This window comes from Pseudorasbora parva, chromosome 6 (assembly GCF_024679245.1).
Source record: "Pseudorasbora parva isolate DD20220531a chromosome 6, ASM2467924v1, whole genome shotgun sequence".
NCBI classification, from domain to species: domain Eukaryota; kingdom Metazoa; phylum Chordata; class Actinopteri; order Cypriniformes; family Gobionidae; genus Pseudorasbora; species Pseudorasbora parva.
Window position 1 is genome coordinate 14,166,029 of NC_090177.1, and position 16,254 is coordinate 14,182,282.

The 16,254-nt window shown below is 38.1% G+C and overlaps 1 protein-coding gene across 1 annotated transcript; it reads left to right on the forward strand.

Annotated features, from left to right (window-relative positions):
• The first annotated feature begins 3,562 nt into the window (after nucleotides 1–3,562).
• LOC137078460 (ALK and LTK ligand 2a-like) lies at nucleotides 3,563–16,227 on the forward strand. The gene is made up of 7 exons (XM_067445743.1): nucleotides 3,563–3,656; nucleotides 9,954–10,794; nucleotides 11,624–11,900; nucleotides 12,628–12,681; nucleotides 12,771–12,851; nucleotides 13,085–13,158; nucleotides 15,216–16,227. Exons 3-6 carry the CDS (start codon nucleotides 11,669–11,671, stop codon nucleotides 13,147–13,149), a joined length of 432 nt encoding a protein of 143 aa, XP_067301844.1. The 5' UTR covers nucleotides 3,563–3,656; nucleotides 9,954–10,794; nucleotides 11,624–11,668; the 3' UTR covers nucleotides 13,150–13,158; nucleotides 15,216–16,227.
• The last annotated feature ends 27 nt before the right edge of the window (nucleotides 16,228–16,254 follow it).

A 16,254-nucleotide genomic window follows, 5' to 3' on the forward strand; every position in this document is an offset into this window, starting at 1 on the left:
ATGAAAATTATACAAATAAGCACATGCATGCCCACACACACGCTATAGAGGCCAGTGTCCGCAATTTGACTTCAAATACTCGTTTCTCGTACGATTCATTAACAGTCATTTAGCATGACATGATAAAAGTCATTATACACACTCATAAAAATAAAGTTTCCAATAAGAACAAAAAGGTTTTACAACTTGACAAGTCTGACAGGAGGTTTAGTCATTTCAACTGAAAAGTAAAGTTGTTTCCACCAAATGTTTTGGAATTATGAATCTTTCACAACAAGCACAATAGAATAGAAGCATTTTTCACATTTTTTTGATAAGCATTTTTTTCACTAGCAGGGTTTTTATTGTTAACTAAAACAAACTAAAGCTTTCCTGTTGATTGAAATAAAACTGAAATAAAATAAAATAAAATAATTAGCTGATAAACTTAAGCTATACAAAAATGAGAAATGTTACCTTGGCAATAAAGTTCAATGTTTAAGTTGAAGCAGTAAAATCATTAACTGGAAATGAATAAAAATGAAAACTAAACTGAAATAAAATAAATTCAAGTTAAACTGTAATTTAAATTTTTTTTAAAAGTTGAGAAAACGTAAAAGTTTACGGCAACCTGTTGCAGAACATTTTGTAACATTTTTCAGAACATTTTGAGAACACAAAACATTTTTCTCAACTTAGGGTCAATAGTTATAAAAAATTTGAGTTATCTCAACCTTTTTCACGTTAAATAGTTTAATACACTTTAAAAGCTGAATTTGTCATACAAAACATAAGTTTGATTTTTTTTTACAGTGCAATAATTTAAAAAAAAACCCTACATCACAAAACTAAATTACAAAAAATGTAATTAAATTACCGTAATTAAAATGTGAGATGTGAGAACTTTCGTATTGCAGTTACAATCAGATGCTTTTAAATATTTGAGCTATTTTAAATATGCATGTTCACCACGTTTAAATGTATATTAAATATCATTTTAATGGGTAGCCTATTAATATATCAATTAGTAAAATATTGTTAATGTCCAAAATATTCATATTTAGTATCACAAATGCATCCATGTTTTTAACTGATTAACAGACATTAAGCATGATAAAGGTTAAATAGATTATACATACACACTCTTAAAAATAATCTAATAACTTTTATTTTTAAGTGTATTTTGCTGTTGATTGTTTACCATACTTATTTGACTTTGTTTTATAAATGATGAATTTTGCAACGTCGAACTGACCAGAATCAACACTGAACTGACTTCAGCTGAACAATGACACTATTGTCTTACTTAGAGCTGCTTTGCAGTAGAAAAGGTGTTCTGTTTGAATAATTTTTTCCTGTTTATTACTGTCGAGCCCCCTGCCACGCCTGGCTACCAACTTCAGCCCGGCCCTAATGGCCGCACATTCTTAAGTTTCAAGAGTTTTCAAGCAAAGGGCCCCAAAATTGCCCAAAAGGCAAAAAAAAATAAAAATAAAAAAAATAAACATTTAAAAAATTCCTTGGAAGACCAATAGGGCCTTTGGCTTTTCATGGCTTGGGCCCTAATAAAGATGATGTCTTGAGTTTGAGTCTGGCTAATAAGATTTTCAGATCCCAGTCTTGCTCAATCTATTATTGCTTCCTGTTCTCTGTACACTTTTCTCTCTGTGCCATAGGACCAAATAATGTAAAAATGGCATTATGTGTAAATTCAACTGCTGTCAAGTTTACAAAAGAACATGTGTGTATATAGCATTACTCATGCAAGAGAGCCTTTGCTTGCTGAAGAGCCAGTGACCCAGTTCAACAGATTCCTGCATATTTTCTTCTGACAGCATTTGGGATTTTGATATGTGCTTTCTTCATTCTTTTTCATTATACTGGTTATCTGTTGACTAACATTCCTGCAGCTCAGTGTGTTTATTCTTGCACAACATCTTCAATCTTGTTGTTCCATAATTTTCAGTCAATCGCTCAGCTGAACCTGCAGAGAATCACTCAAACTTTAAATGCATTTTGTCAGTTCACACCTAAATGCACACACTGACCATCATATTTAATTATTAAATGATTTGCATTTAATTTTAATGTCCACATTTTTAAAAAAAAATATTGGATATGAATATGATCTAAATAAAATATAATTTAGTAAATTAATTTTAAAATAACATTATTCTTCTATTATACTATATCATTATCACGGCACCTGTTAGTGGTTATAATATGTAATAGGCAGCAACATTTTTTCCTAAAAGTTGATAAGTTAGAAGCAAGAAAAATGAGCAGACATTTAAGGATTTGAGTAAATTTGAAATAGGCCAAATTGTGATGGCTAGACGGAGATCAGAGTATCTCCAAAACTGCAGCTCTTGTGGGATGTTCCTGGTCTGCAGTGGTCAGTATCTATCAAAAGTGGTCCAAGGAAGGAACAGTGGTGAACCGCCGACAGGGTCATGGACGGCCAAGGCTCATTGATGCACGTGGGGAGCAAAGGTTCAAACAAGCTGTAGCTCAAATTGCTCAAGAAGTTAATTCTGGTTCTGATAGCCAACAGTGGACACATGAACATCAGAACTAGACCATGGAGCGATGGAAGAAGGTGGCCTGGTCTGATGAATCATGTTTTCTTTTACTTCACGTGGATGGCCAAGTGCATGTGCGTCGCTTACCTGGGGAACACATGTCACCAGGATGCACTATAGGAGGAATGTAAGCTGGCAGAAGCAGTTTGATGCTTTGGGCAATGTTCTGCCGGGAAACCTTGGGTCCTGCCATCCATGTGGATGTTACTTTGACACATACCACCTACCTAAGCATTGTAGCAGACCCTACACCCTTTCATGGAAACGGTATTCCCTGGCGGCTGTGGCCTCTTTCAGCAGGAAAATGCGCCTTTCCACAAAGCAAAAATCAGGAATGGTTTGAGGATCGCAACGAGTTTGAAGTGTTGACTTGGCCTCCAAATTCCCCAGATCTCAATCCAAACAATGTGCTGAACAAGAGTCCGATCCAAGGAGGCCTTACCTCGCAAATGACAGGATCTGCTGCTAACATCTTGGTGCCAGATACTACAGCACACCAGGGGTCTAGTGGAGTCCATTACTTGATGTGTCATGGCTATTTTAACAGCAAACTATATCAAAATATTAGGAAGGTGGTCATGATGTTATGCCTGATCGGTATATATATATATATATATATATATATATATATATATATATATATATATATATATATATATATATATATATATATATATATATATACAGTATATTATCTCAATTTTTAATGTCCACAATTTTCATATCATTATATATTTTTTAACATGAAAATTATCTAAATAAAATTCTTAATTATAAATTATTAAAATTACATTAAATTTATATTGTATTATTATTATTTAGGCCCTTTTTCCTACCCCCTATTCCTGAAAGATGGACAGAGAGTGAGAGAGAGACTGATATGCCTGAGATCTGCTCATCTTCAACACCTCTCCTCCACAGGTGGCTATCTGAAACTCTTCTCTCTTGCTTGCTGATTTTGGCTTGTAGCTGTTGTCCTAACTTAACCTTTACAAACTTTTCAGAAAAAGAGAGAAATATCCCCGACACGTCCAGAAGCTTCCCATGCACGGCGTGGCTGCTGTTTCCCAGTCTCAGAACAACAGCTCAGCGAGTGTATGTAAACAAGACCTCTACACTCGGCTCCATCATTTCATATCATAACTATTTTCTTTTTGATGGGGAATGTGTTTTGCCTTCCCCTGATGATCAGTCCCACTTGAAACACACACACACACACACACACAAACGCTTATACAAAGCATTTGGTAGGGTTGTTTGAACTGTTACAAAAAAAAAAAAAAACCTGTTGCAACTGCAAACCAGCACGTCTTTCATTTTGTCACTCGGCACCACAGATCTGCATGAAAACAATTCATATAGATAAAGGTCAAACTGACAGTGTGACATCATTCAACAATCCTTCAATCTGTTTATCTGCTGGATTATAACTCTGTTTTACAAAAGACTCTGTCGACACATAATCAGTCATAATTTGTGATTCTATGCCAATTGACAATTTCAAAATACATGTAAATAATCAGCAGGATCACGCATGCCTTTCACAAATACTTTAAACACCTCTGTGTTTTATACACCTGTGTTCCCTTGGAGCCACACCTATCAGCACTTTGCACATAGTTTAAATCCTTTTTAAACAAGACTACAATTGTATAACATATACACATGCAGTACTATGCAAAAGTCTTATGCATGTTAGTATTTTTATCATCATTTTTTAAGCCAGTTATTTATATCTTTTGATGTAGTGTGTCAGTAGGAAATAGCAGTTTACATTTCCAAACATTCCGCTTGCCATTAATTGCAATAATAATATTTTTTGTATGTACAAAGAGTCTGACAACAACCAGTATGGTATTGTCTGACAACAACCAGTATTGAGTCTGTCTGGGATTACATGAAAAAAAAAAAAAAAACGGAGACAGACAAAATCCAGAAGAACTGCAGCAAAGTCTTCAAAACGCTTGCATAAACTGTCCTGCAAAGCTGCCTGAGTATGTGCAAGTGTACCTGGACAAAATCAATTTTAAACACAAAGGGTGATTTATAAAACATTACTTTTTTAGAGTAACTTACCCAACACTGTCCCCAGGTAAGCGATGCACATGCACCCGGCCACCCATGTTTATCAGATCAGGCACCCTAGCTTCTTCCATTGCTTCGTGGTCCAGATCTGATGTTCATGTGCCCGCTGTTGGTGCTTTTGGCGGTGGACAGGGGTCCGCTCACCCCTCTCTTTTAAAGTACACAGAGAAGCTTCGGTGGCCGACACAGGCCAAAGAGGTCATCGTCTGAGACAGCAGAGAGTAGCTAGCTCTCTGTAGAGCAGTTTCTCCCTTTAGGGCTACTGTAGAAACATGACGGCACAAAATGGGGACTTCACTGAAAGGGGATCTGTGGCATATGTAGATAGAAATGACTCATTCTAAAGTAATTTAAAACATAACGGTTCATTATGTAAGGTGTTTATACACCACTGTATATTATATTGCATTTCTGTCAATAGATCCTCTTATATATTACACAGTGGACCTTTAAACAGCATATATCTCAAAACCTAATGTTACAGATTGAAATGTTAAACCCATGAAGAGGTGGAGGGCCAATGTTCCTTCCTTTCCTTTTTTTTTTAAATGATTAAAAAATGCTGGTGCTGATGCTGGCAACTTAAAAAAAAAGCAGCTGGCATGGGGAATTGTTAATTGCATCACATGAGCTAATGTTTAAAGGTCCCGTTCTTCGTGTGTTTTCGAAGCTTTGATTATGTTTACAGTGTGCAATATAACATGAGTTCATGTTTGCGTGTAAAAAAACACAGTATTTTTCACACAATTGACTTATCTGTACAGCGCTGTTTCCTCTGTCCTAAAAACGGCCTGATGATTTCCTTGTTCTATGAAGTCCCTCCTTCAGGAACACTTAACGAGTTCTGATTGGGCCAGCACTTCCCGTGTTGTGATTGGACAGCAGCTTAGCGCACTTTGCCCGGAAAGGTCCCGCCTCTTACCATAGCGGGGAGATGCAAGCTGCTCTCTTCTCCAAGTGGGAGAGCAACAAGACCACGCCCCCTTTTTTGCATATTCTTGTGGGCGGAGGGTTAGTCAACAAACGGTTCTAGTGACGTCATTACATCCCTGCACTTCCTGCTGTAGTCCAATCCGGCAGTTCACTGTAGGCTTTGAAAGGGAACTTCTGTTAAATAAAATATCTCGCTTGGCATTGAACTTTGAGCTTTATCATTTTACAGGTATTATTTATGCTCTAACAGCAACATTACACACTAACTAAAGTTTGAAAGATGGAATCGCAAAGAACGGGACCTTTAATTGTAATAATGCCTAAACATTATAAGGGTGCATGAAACATATTTATTGATATCACTGTTTATTTACACATATTGTATTTATGTTTGTATAGGCTACGCTATATTGCCAAAAGTATTGGGACACCCCCTAAATAATGGAATTCAGATGTTCCGATCATTTCCATGGCCACAGGTGTGTAAAATCAAGCACATAGGCATGCAGATGCTTCTACAAACATTTGTGAAAGAATGGGTCGAACTCAGGAGCTCAGTGAACTCAATCGTGATAGGTTGCCATCTGTGCAATAAGTCCATTCGTGAAATTTCTTGTATACTAAATATTTCAACTGTTAGTGGTATTACAACAAAATGGAAGCGTTTGGGAACAACAGAAACTTACGTAAAATCACAGAGCGTGGTCAGCACATGCTGAGGTGCACAGAAGTTGTCAACTTTCACACAAATGTGCTTCTAAAAGAATAGACAAAAATTTCCATAAACACACTCCTAAACCTTGTGGAAAGCCTTCCCAGAAGAGATGAAGCTGTTATAGCTGCAAAGGCTGGGTAAATTCCATTAAACCCTATGGATTAAGAATGGGGTGTCATTAAAGTTCATATGCATGCAAAGGCAGGCATCCCAAAACTTTTGCAATATAGTACATCTTCACTAAAGTTTTATTCTATCATAGACAGTCTTCAGGTGATTATAGAATCAATAAAATGCAATGTTAATCCATCTTGCTTAACGGACAACTGGACAAGTGTTGCTTTGATGCCAGTGTACCTTGGTTACAAAAGTCTAATTTGCTCTCATTGAGGTAACAAACAAATTAGCAAACAAAAACCATCTTCACCCATATCTTTTTTTTACCTAAATATAGCCTAACGTGTATTGTAAATGCTTTGTCAAAGAGCTTCCTAGAAGTGTAGTGCCAAGTAACAGGGAAAGAGAGAGAGAGAGAGAGAGAGAGAGAGAGAGAGAGAGAGAGAGAGAGAGAGAGAGAGAGAGAGAGAGAGAGAGAGAGAGAGAGAGAGAGAGAGAGAGAGAGAGAGAGAGAGAGAGAGAGAGAGAGACAAAGGCAAAAATAAAAAACAGATTGTCAAGACTGTCTGCCAGTTTAGCTTTGACTATTCTCTACATGCAATTGTCTTCTTTGGAGAAAATAAAAGTAAAATATAGGAAGCTTATATAATAGCCTGTCATGTTTTTGTTACTTCAAAACATCAGCCATTAATATGGCAGCTATTTAAATTTATGTCAGTTCTGCTAGCAGAGCCGTGGAAATCGCAAATATTCTATGGACTTCACCAAGAAGTTCAGCCAACATAAAATAAAAGAACACGATATAAGAAATGTACTGGATTAAAGAATCCCCAAGTGGTCACATAAAAAAAAACTCCAGCATCCAAATGCTAGCAGAAGATACTTTTTGTCCATTTCAGAGCTGAGAGGACAAAGGAAGATAAATAGACAAACCAGATGGGCAGTCTGAGAAAGACTCCAACTGACAGAAAAGGGGAACGAGGATGCAATGAGGAGAAAACTCTAATAGTGAAACAATCTGTTAGGAGATTGACCACTTTTCATCCACTGTAAGAATGAGATCTGCGCATTTACGACAGATCTTTGATCTGATTTTGAGAAATGTATGAAAAAGAAATGTATGGTGTACTGCAGTGCAACCAAAGTTATGCAAAACAGGTCACGTAAGAATGCCATACTTTCAATTAAGATTTACACATTTTCCTCATATGCTTTGTTTGCTTACTTAAGTCTATTATCATAAGGCCTAGTGTTTGCCCATCAAAACTCTTCAATGATTTATGACGGAATCCTTTGAGTGGCATGTTTGAATTATAACATTTACAGATATTTACAATTCTCTCAAGGTTTATTTTAATTATTTGGCACAGGTCAAGAAGAGTGGAGATACAAAGATATTGGGGAGGCAGAATTTTATTTAACTGAAGTTTCGATATGTGCATCCGGAAAGTATTCACAGCGCTTTCAAGTTTTCCACATTTTATGTTACAGCCTTATTACAAAATGGGTTACACTTATTATTTTCCTCAAAATTGTATAAACAATACCCCATAATGAGATTTGTTTAAAAAAGAAATGCAAAAAAAAAAGATTCACCTGTACATAAGTATTCACAGCCTTTGCTTAATACTTTGTTAAAGCACCTTTGGCACCCATTACAGTCTCAAGTCTTTTTTGAATATGATGCTTCAAGCTTGGCACAAATATTGTTGGGCAGTTTCTCCCATTCTTCGTTGCAGGACCTCTCAAGCTCCATCAGGTTGGATCAAGGTTGGTGCACAGCCATTTTAAGATCTCTCCAGAGATGTTCAGTCGAGTTCACATTCACAGAGTTGTCCTGTAGCGACTTCTTTGTTTTATCTTGGCTGTGTGCTTAGGGTCATTGTCCTGTTGGAAGATTAACCTTTGCCCCAGTCTGAGGTCCAAAGCACTCTGGAGTAGGTTTTCATCAAGGATGTCTTTTTACATTGCTGCATTCATCTTTCCCTCAATCCTGACTAGTTTCCCAGTTCCTGACACTGAAAAACATCCCCACAGCATGATGCTGCCACCACCATGCTTCACTGTAGGAATGGTATGGTTTCCTCCAAACATGACGCTTGCCATTCAGGCCAAAGTGTTCAATCTTTGTTTCATCATACCAGAGAATTTTGTTTCTCATGATCTGAGAGTCCTTCAGGTGCCTTTTGACAAACTCCCGGTGGGCTGTCATGTGCCTTTTACTGAGGAGTGGCTTTCATCTGGCCATTCTACCATACAGGCTTGAGTGGATTGCTACAGAGATGGTTGTTCTTCTAGAAAGTTCTTCTCTCTCCAAAAAGAAATGCTGGAGCTCTGTCAGAGTGACCATCGGGTTCTTGGTCACCTCCCTGTCTAATGCCCGTCTTGGAGGTCTACAGACAATTCCTTGGACTTCATAGTTTGGTTTGTGCTCTGACATGCACTGTTAACTGTAGGACCTTATATAGACAGGTGTGTGCCTTTCCGAATCATGTCCAATCAACTGAATTTATCTCAAGTGGACTCCAATCAAGTTGTAGAAACATCTTAAGGATGATCAGTGGAAACAGGACGACCTGAGATTAATTTTGAGTGTCATGGCAAAGGCTGTGAATACTTTTTTTTTTAATTTTTATTTTATTTAATACATTTTCAAAATTTCAAACAAACGTCTTTCACATTGTCATTATGGGGTATTGTTTGTAGAATTTTGAGGAAAATAATTAATTTATTCTTGGAATAAGGCTTTAACATAATAAAATGTGGAAAAAGTGAAACACTGCATGTGAATACTTTCTGGATGCACTGTATCTGATGGAAATACATGTCATTTTAAAGGAACATTGATACTGCGAGTTTTCTTTTCTTTTCTTTATTTTTATAATTTTCAGTGAAAACTGCAAAGGACTTTCCCCCAGATGATACTTATTGTTATCAGTTATTTACACTAAAGAGTTTAATGCTACATTATTGTTTATTATTTCTGCCATGGTTCTCAAACATCATTTGGTAGTGAGCATATTTAAAGTCGGCAACACAAAATGTTAGATTTTTGGGTGAACTATTGCTTTAAATTCATGAAGTTTGAATAACTTTTCAGAGACTATTCAGTCTAGATTTTCAACTATTAAGTTGACCATCATTCTTTAAGTCTCAGTACAGAAAGGGGTTTTATGATATCTGTAGTGTAATCACTTTATCATGTGTACCTGCCTTTATGAGCACTTCACTTGACTGATAAGATAACCAAACACATTAAGCTGTTTCCATGTAAACAATTCAAAACAGTGGAAGACAACGAGTTTCAACAAAGTTTTTAACTGGATAATGTTATGTTGTAATAAAACACACAGATTGAGAGGCCGTAGACAAACTGGGCCCTCCTCATATTATCATGGCTTTTCCCTTAACTTGTTATCCTCAATGTACAGGTTTAATTTTGTGGAAGACTGTGAACACATATGGTGTTAGGTGTTGGTCTAATTGACTTCTAGTGGCCCTAGACAGCTGCCTACCTTTGCCTGTGTTGAATCCGCCCACAGATCACCATTCGTGACCGGGATGGGAGCCAAATTGCTCCATGTTCTCTTTTGCTTTGAGGGAGTGGTATGAACGAAAGCAAACACAAACTAATCCGAACTCACTTTTCTCTGGTCTGTTTGCCTGACTGTTTCTCTTGCGCTATCATTACCATTACGCAGAATAATTACATCAGCTGCAGCCACTTCCAGGCATCGATCTGTAACTCGAATCAATCCTCTGGAGACACACAGGGATGAAATGGTGATCTATGGTGGTGTGTGAGGGGAAAAACCTGACTTTCAGGCACTATAGGAGTTCCAGTCTGTGCAATGGTGGGACAGTTCCTGGTATATCTCTTCCTGCAAGCTTTCTAAGTGCTTTAATGAGATAGTGGGCAAGAAAAAATGTCCATGGGATGCTGCATGTGAGAAACGGGAATATGAAGATGCGCAGCGTATTTGTAACGAGTTTCTAATTAAAGACACGGCGATGTAAGCCCACGAGGGACAACTCCTTCCGTCTGGGAGCCTCAATAAATTGGAGAGAATCGACGGCGAATGTTTCAAGACGTTCAAGACAAGCGCACTCAATGTCCACGAGGAGCTAGTTTCACTGGAGTTTTCTCAAGTCACGGACACATCAGAAAGGAGTCTGACCACTCGAACTTCCCACGCTTTGAGGACGATTCGCTTTGAAGGATAGCTCCCTCTCCCCCTCTCTCTTTTTCAGCTCATTTTGGGAGCCTTGCGTGGGGTTATATAGGCACCGGACGTTCGAGACTCAATAAAACACTCCGCGCGCTCAATCGCCTCAGGCTGTGCCGATTGTGAGAAAGAAACGCAGCCACAAGACCGTCCTCAGGTAGGTTTATTGGAGGCATTCATGACATGTAGTGATTCATTTATTTTTTTAAATATCACGCCTAACCATGTAAGCTTTCACATTTTTTCTCCGGAACTATTTTGTACAAATGGATTAAATTAGAGGAAAATCATAGCGCTTCTATGGCAGTGATGCTTTAAAAGGGGAATGTGCAGTTTAGCTTTTGCATTTTCATACTTTAGTTACTTAAAGTAGGCCTACCAGTCAGTTTGGACACGCACAACTTAATTAATGCTTGACATCAGAGGTTATTGCACATATGTCTCTTTAATAATGGTGTGCCGAATGTCTCGTATATTTTCCATAAAATTCATAAGACACACGAACACACTTGTTAACCAAGTGTTGAGTATTCAGGTGCATATCGCTCTGATCATTCGGTCAGAAACATTTGATGAGATACTAAATAGGCTACTGAAACTTTTGATTGCATGTGCAGTAATATAATATATTTGCATATGTGGGTCTTTCCAAATCCGAGCACAGTTTGAGACATTGTAGAAATATAAATGAAAGGAAACGTGTGAGATTTCTTTCTCTGGAGAAACATCTGAGCAGGATCTTCTTCATTTGTTCTTCATGTAGTAATACTGCTGTCGAAGAGAAATAAATTAGTTTTGATGACTTCACGATTGCCCTAAAATATTAAAAACGACTTTTGAAAAAGAGTAACTATAGGTGTGTCCAAACTGTCTGTATAGTTAAAGTTAAATAACACTTTTTTTAAGAAATCGTAAAAGCCTCTAAAGTTTATTTTTAACTTAAAGTGGACTTTTGCATCTTATAAACCCTGTTACTTCTTCACCAGGACCTGGACAGTGCGGGACGTGCGCGCACTCTGGTTTCGGTAGCGATGCGCGCGCTGCGGGCTCCGGTGATGGTAATGGGGCTCGTAATGTTAATCTATACCTCAGCACAAGGCGATGCCAGCGCGAACAAGGTCGAAAAAACGTTCAGACGGATAATGGACATCATGAGACAGGTGGAAAACAGATCTGACGACGCGAGCGCGCAAAAGACGGAGAGAGCACTCGAGACAAAGGAAGTTCATAATCTCAAAACAGAAACTGGGGAAACAATTTTAGGTAAGCAGATCATTAAATGTTCAACAAAAAATGTGGGAATGTCATTGCATTGGATGATGAAATGTGGCAAGTTGCATTTATTTGAACGAAGGATAGCTCACATTTAAATGGTAAAACATGTTTTAAAAAATTAAGACAACAGCTACACTAAAACGTTAGTGACATTTCCACCACTTCATCCACTATACATCACCTTGAGGCCAGTAGATTAAAAGTCATTGCAAAATGGTTCAGAAAAGTGAAGTTAGTTCAGACAGAGAAAGCTCTAGCTTAATGTTTCCATTTAGTTTGATATTTTATGTAACACAATAAAATCACACTATATGCCTTATATTCCTTGACCTACACTTAGGACTTACAAAGGATAGGTCTGACCCACTAGGGCACAAGCCAAAATTGAAACTCTCAAAGCATTGAGTGAATCAGTTTTGCATTGCACCTGTTGTGTGCCGAGTCAAGTCTGTGACTGTGTCAGTGTCTCAAGGACCTAAAAAGTACTGCAGATACATTAACAGTTATACTATTGGCAAGAGTGTTAAATTAATACTAAGAATTTGTGAGCATAGTGTGTATACAAAGCTTGTTTTTGGGTTTAAACCGCTTAGTCAGACCATGTTCATTGCTGGGAATGTTGAGCTGAGTATTTGTCTGAGCTTCAGAATCGTCCTTCTAGAAGGATTAGCAGATATCCAGGATGTGACCTTTGAATGTTTCTTTTTCTTTGCAGAAATCTTTCCCAGAGACCTCAGAAAGAAAGAGAAGGTTATAAAACACTTAACAGGTGAGGCATTTTTAAGTTTTGTGACCTCAGAGCAACGAAGGAAATAAATGTGTTTCAGAATTTTAACTGGGCTCTTTTTCTTCCATCAGGTCCTCTTTATTTCAGTCCAAAATGCAGGAAGCATGTCTACAGGCTTTACCATAACACCAGAGACTGCACCATCCCTGCATGTGAGTATTGTCAAGCATTCCAATCTCTTCAGACCCCACTAACAGGTTACACCACTGTCCACATGCACCACAGGCCTCTAAAAACGGTCTTATATTCATGACAGTCTCATGTCGGCTAGGTGCCCCCGATTTACCCCTGCACACGGAGTTTTAACACAGAAACAGTATAGGCTACAAATTCAGGACTCATCCAGCTCATTATCCAACTCATCAGGCTTTACTCCTGTCCTCAGACTTCAAAAGGTGCGCGCGACTCCTGACACGACTGGCGTCAAGTCCCAGATGTCAAGAGGGTTAACTTTACCAGGTAAGACGCTTAATTCCTTTTTGGGCACACTTTATTTCGAAAGTCCACTTTACACATTCTAAGTAACTTTGCTACTACGTGTCAACCAATAAGCCACGTTTCCACCACAGGACCATTTCCCAGGAAGTAGGGGATTTGGTACTCGGTGTGTTTCAACCACCGGGACAAGGGTAATCTCGATGGAAACGGAGCTTACATGTCAACTAACTGTCATTATAGTATTAGTAGACTGTTAGGTTAGGGTAGAAGAATAAGTTGTACTTGCAAAGAAAACTTATATTCAGTAGAATGTCTCTTTGGGGCCATCAAAATATAGTGTTAGTAGATATTAAGCAGACAATATACCAGTACTCGAATTACAGGTGATCTGTAGTTGCTTATAGGTTATTTATAGGTAGTTGCAGTGCTTGAAGTGGGAAAATTGGGGCTTTAATGGGAGTGTGGTAAAAGGATACTTTACCGCTTTTCATATTAAACTATGTTATTCCCTTAACTAAGACAAGTTGACACATACCTCTCTCGTCTGAGTGCGTGCACTTAATCGCTCTGACGCGTGGTGACGATCTGATAGCACTAAGTACCCACTAAGCCCAGTTCATTCACTATGGTACCAAACAGAGATCAAGTTAGAAGTCACCAAACACCTCCATGTTTTCCCTATTTAAATACAGTTACACGAATAGTTGAACGATCAAATATGGTAACACAAAATAAAACGTGGCGCTTTTAAGCGGATTAAAAAGGAGATCTATAATGTATGGCGGAATAGCACTTCTGAGAGTACTTTGACTCGGCGCAGTAAAAAGTCCCAGCTGAAACATCCTCCCTCACATCTCCCCCTCCCTTTTTATTTCTGTCAATAGGAGGGAGGGGGAGATGTGAGGGAGGATGTTTCAGCCGGGACTTTTTTGTGTCACCTGGTCGTTCAACTATTCGTGTAACTGTATTTAAATAGGTTAAACGTGGAGGTGTTTGGTCGCTTCTAGCTTGATCTCTGTTTGGTACCATAGTGAATGAACTGGGCTTAGTGAGCTAAGCTAAATGCTATCAGATCGTCACCGCGCGTCAGAGCGATTAAGTGCACGCACTCAGACGAGAGAGGTATGTGTCAACTCGTATTAGTTAAGGGAATGACAATTTAATATGAAAAAGCAGTGAAGTATCACTTAAAGGGAGACTGTTTAGTCAATAATACAAGGAGGTCCATACTTTCTAACTTGTACTCAGTCTTAAAACTAACATATAGTTCTTGAAATTGTTTAACTTTAGCATTTGTTATAGTAGGGGTTTAGAGACCATTGACGGCTCCTCAATACTATGCAGGCCAGTATTGCGTACTGCCCCACTTTGAGCACTGGGTACTAGTAGAATGTCTAAAGTGGACCATTGAAACAAAGTGTTACCCTTTTTTCACATTGAATGTAGTAAAATGGAGAATGGGGGGAACGGTATATGCAGGGTTCCTATGGTCCTGAAAAATTAAAATTAAGTCTTAAAAAGGCATGCAAAAGCCTAAATTTAAATCACAGTGTAATTTTTCCAAATATATACCATTCAAAAAGAAATGTTTGGAAATGTAAACTGATATTTCCTACTGACACACTACAGCAAAATATATAATTAAATGTCTTAATTTAATTTCACATATGTTCGAATTTGTGGGAACTCTGGATATGACACCGATTCAAAGCAAAGGAAGATACTGATTATGTAGGTAAACTACAAAAGTACAATAAAAAAAGGATTTAGTCTGCACATTCAGAGAGGATACATGTAGTTAAAGGTTTTATGACCGAGAACACATTCCAGGATTAGATAAGCTATTACAGATAAACCTTCATGCTTTAGCGTTAAAAACTCTGGGATGTGATCTAAGCAGGTACACAAACTTTACATCAGTGCTTTGGAGACCACTTTGGAGGGAGTGCATGTAACAAACCCTGTTTCCCAATTTTTCACAGAAGGGAAAGAATTTTCAGATGCATCCAAGTGCACACATGTGTACATGAACACAGCCAAATCTGAAACATCACTAAACTTCACATCCTTTATTCAAGCAGGTTGAAGCCAAACCATAGTGACCCAGAGAAAAAAAAAAACGAAACAGCAAAGTGCCTTTGGACAAGAGAAGAGAATTTAAACCAACACGCAACATTCCACATAATCAGCACATCGCGTCCAGAACACTGCTCTGCCTCTCCGGAGAATAGATGTGAGAATTGGAGAGAATCTGGAGAATTGATAGAGCAGAAAACGGACACAGAGTAATGGGATGCACTTGCCCGAGGACGGTGTGATGGACTCCATGGAGCCGATGTTAAAATACAGGACGTCAGAGAAAAGAAAGCAGAAAACGCATCTGGCGTACTGGGTTCAGAACCTGCCAAAAAAGAAAACCATTTTTCCATCGTGAAAAAAAAGGGATTGCCGTGGTTTTCGTGTTTTGTCCTCATCAGATGACTCGTCACAGTCAGCGTTCGTTTCGTGTGACACACCTCGATGGGGTTACAATTCAGAGCTGTGATGACAAATTGTCCGTTATGGTTCACTGCAACGAGAGAGCTTTCCTTTTCTCTGTGCTAGAACTGAAAACCAGTTAACTGCATGAACGTGCTGATCTTTGCAGTAAAACCGTGACCAAAAGCTTTTCGTTTTTGTGTGAGACTGAGTGTATGACTGTGGAATATATTCAGTATATTTTGATATGTAAATATTGTACAAACGAGACTATAACAAACATATAAGCGTCTGACGTACGACTGCTTCGTTGGGATATGTATATTTAAAAGACAATATATTTAAATAAATTATGATTGTTTAAACATTGTCGTCTTTAATTTAAAAGTATACCAAAAGGTTAAAACAGTGTCTCTATCTAGTTTAACAGCTTATCTTGGCATCAGAAAATATATTTTAAGGGAGTTCGGAGCTCTTATCACTCATGGTGGATGCTTTGGATGCTAACCATGTCTGTAACCATGCTAAAAATAACAGTCGACTTCTGTTGCTCAATATCTTAGAGATGGGTAAAATTGCTAGAGAGAGAGACCTGTAAGATAAAGGGAAAATGGCACAAGTCTGTCATATGGCATCCAT

What these genes read in the sequence shown, in the direction of transcription:
- LOC137078460 (XM_067445743.1), top strand. Translation starts at nt 11,669, where the DNA reads ATGCGCGCGCTGCGGGCTCCGGTGATGGTAATGGGGCTCGTAATGTTA. An exon ending in AACTGGGGAAACAATTTTAG is followed by an intron (nt 11,901 to 12,627) that starts GTAAGCAGATCA and finishes TTTTCTTTGCAG; the next exon opens with AAATCTTTCCCAGAGACCTC. An exon ending in AGACTGCACCATCCCTGCAT is followed by an intron (nt 12,852 to 13,084) that starts GTGAGTATTGTC and finishes TCCTGTCCTCAG; the next exon opens with ACTTCAAAAGGTGCGCGCGA.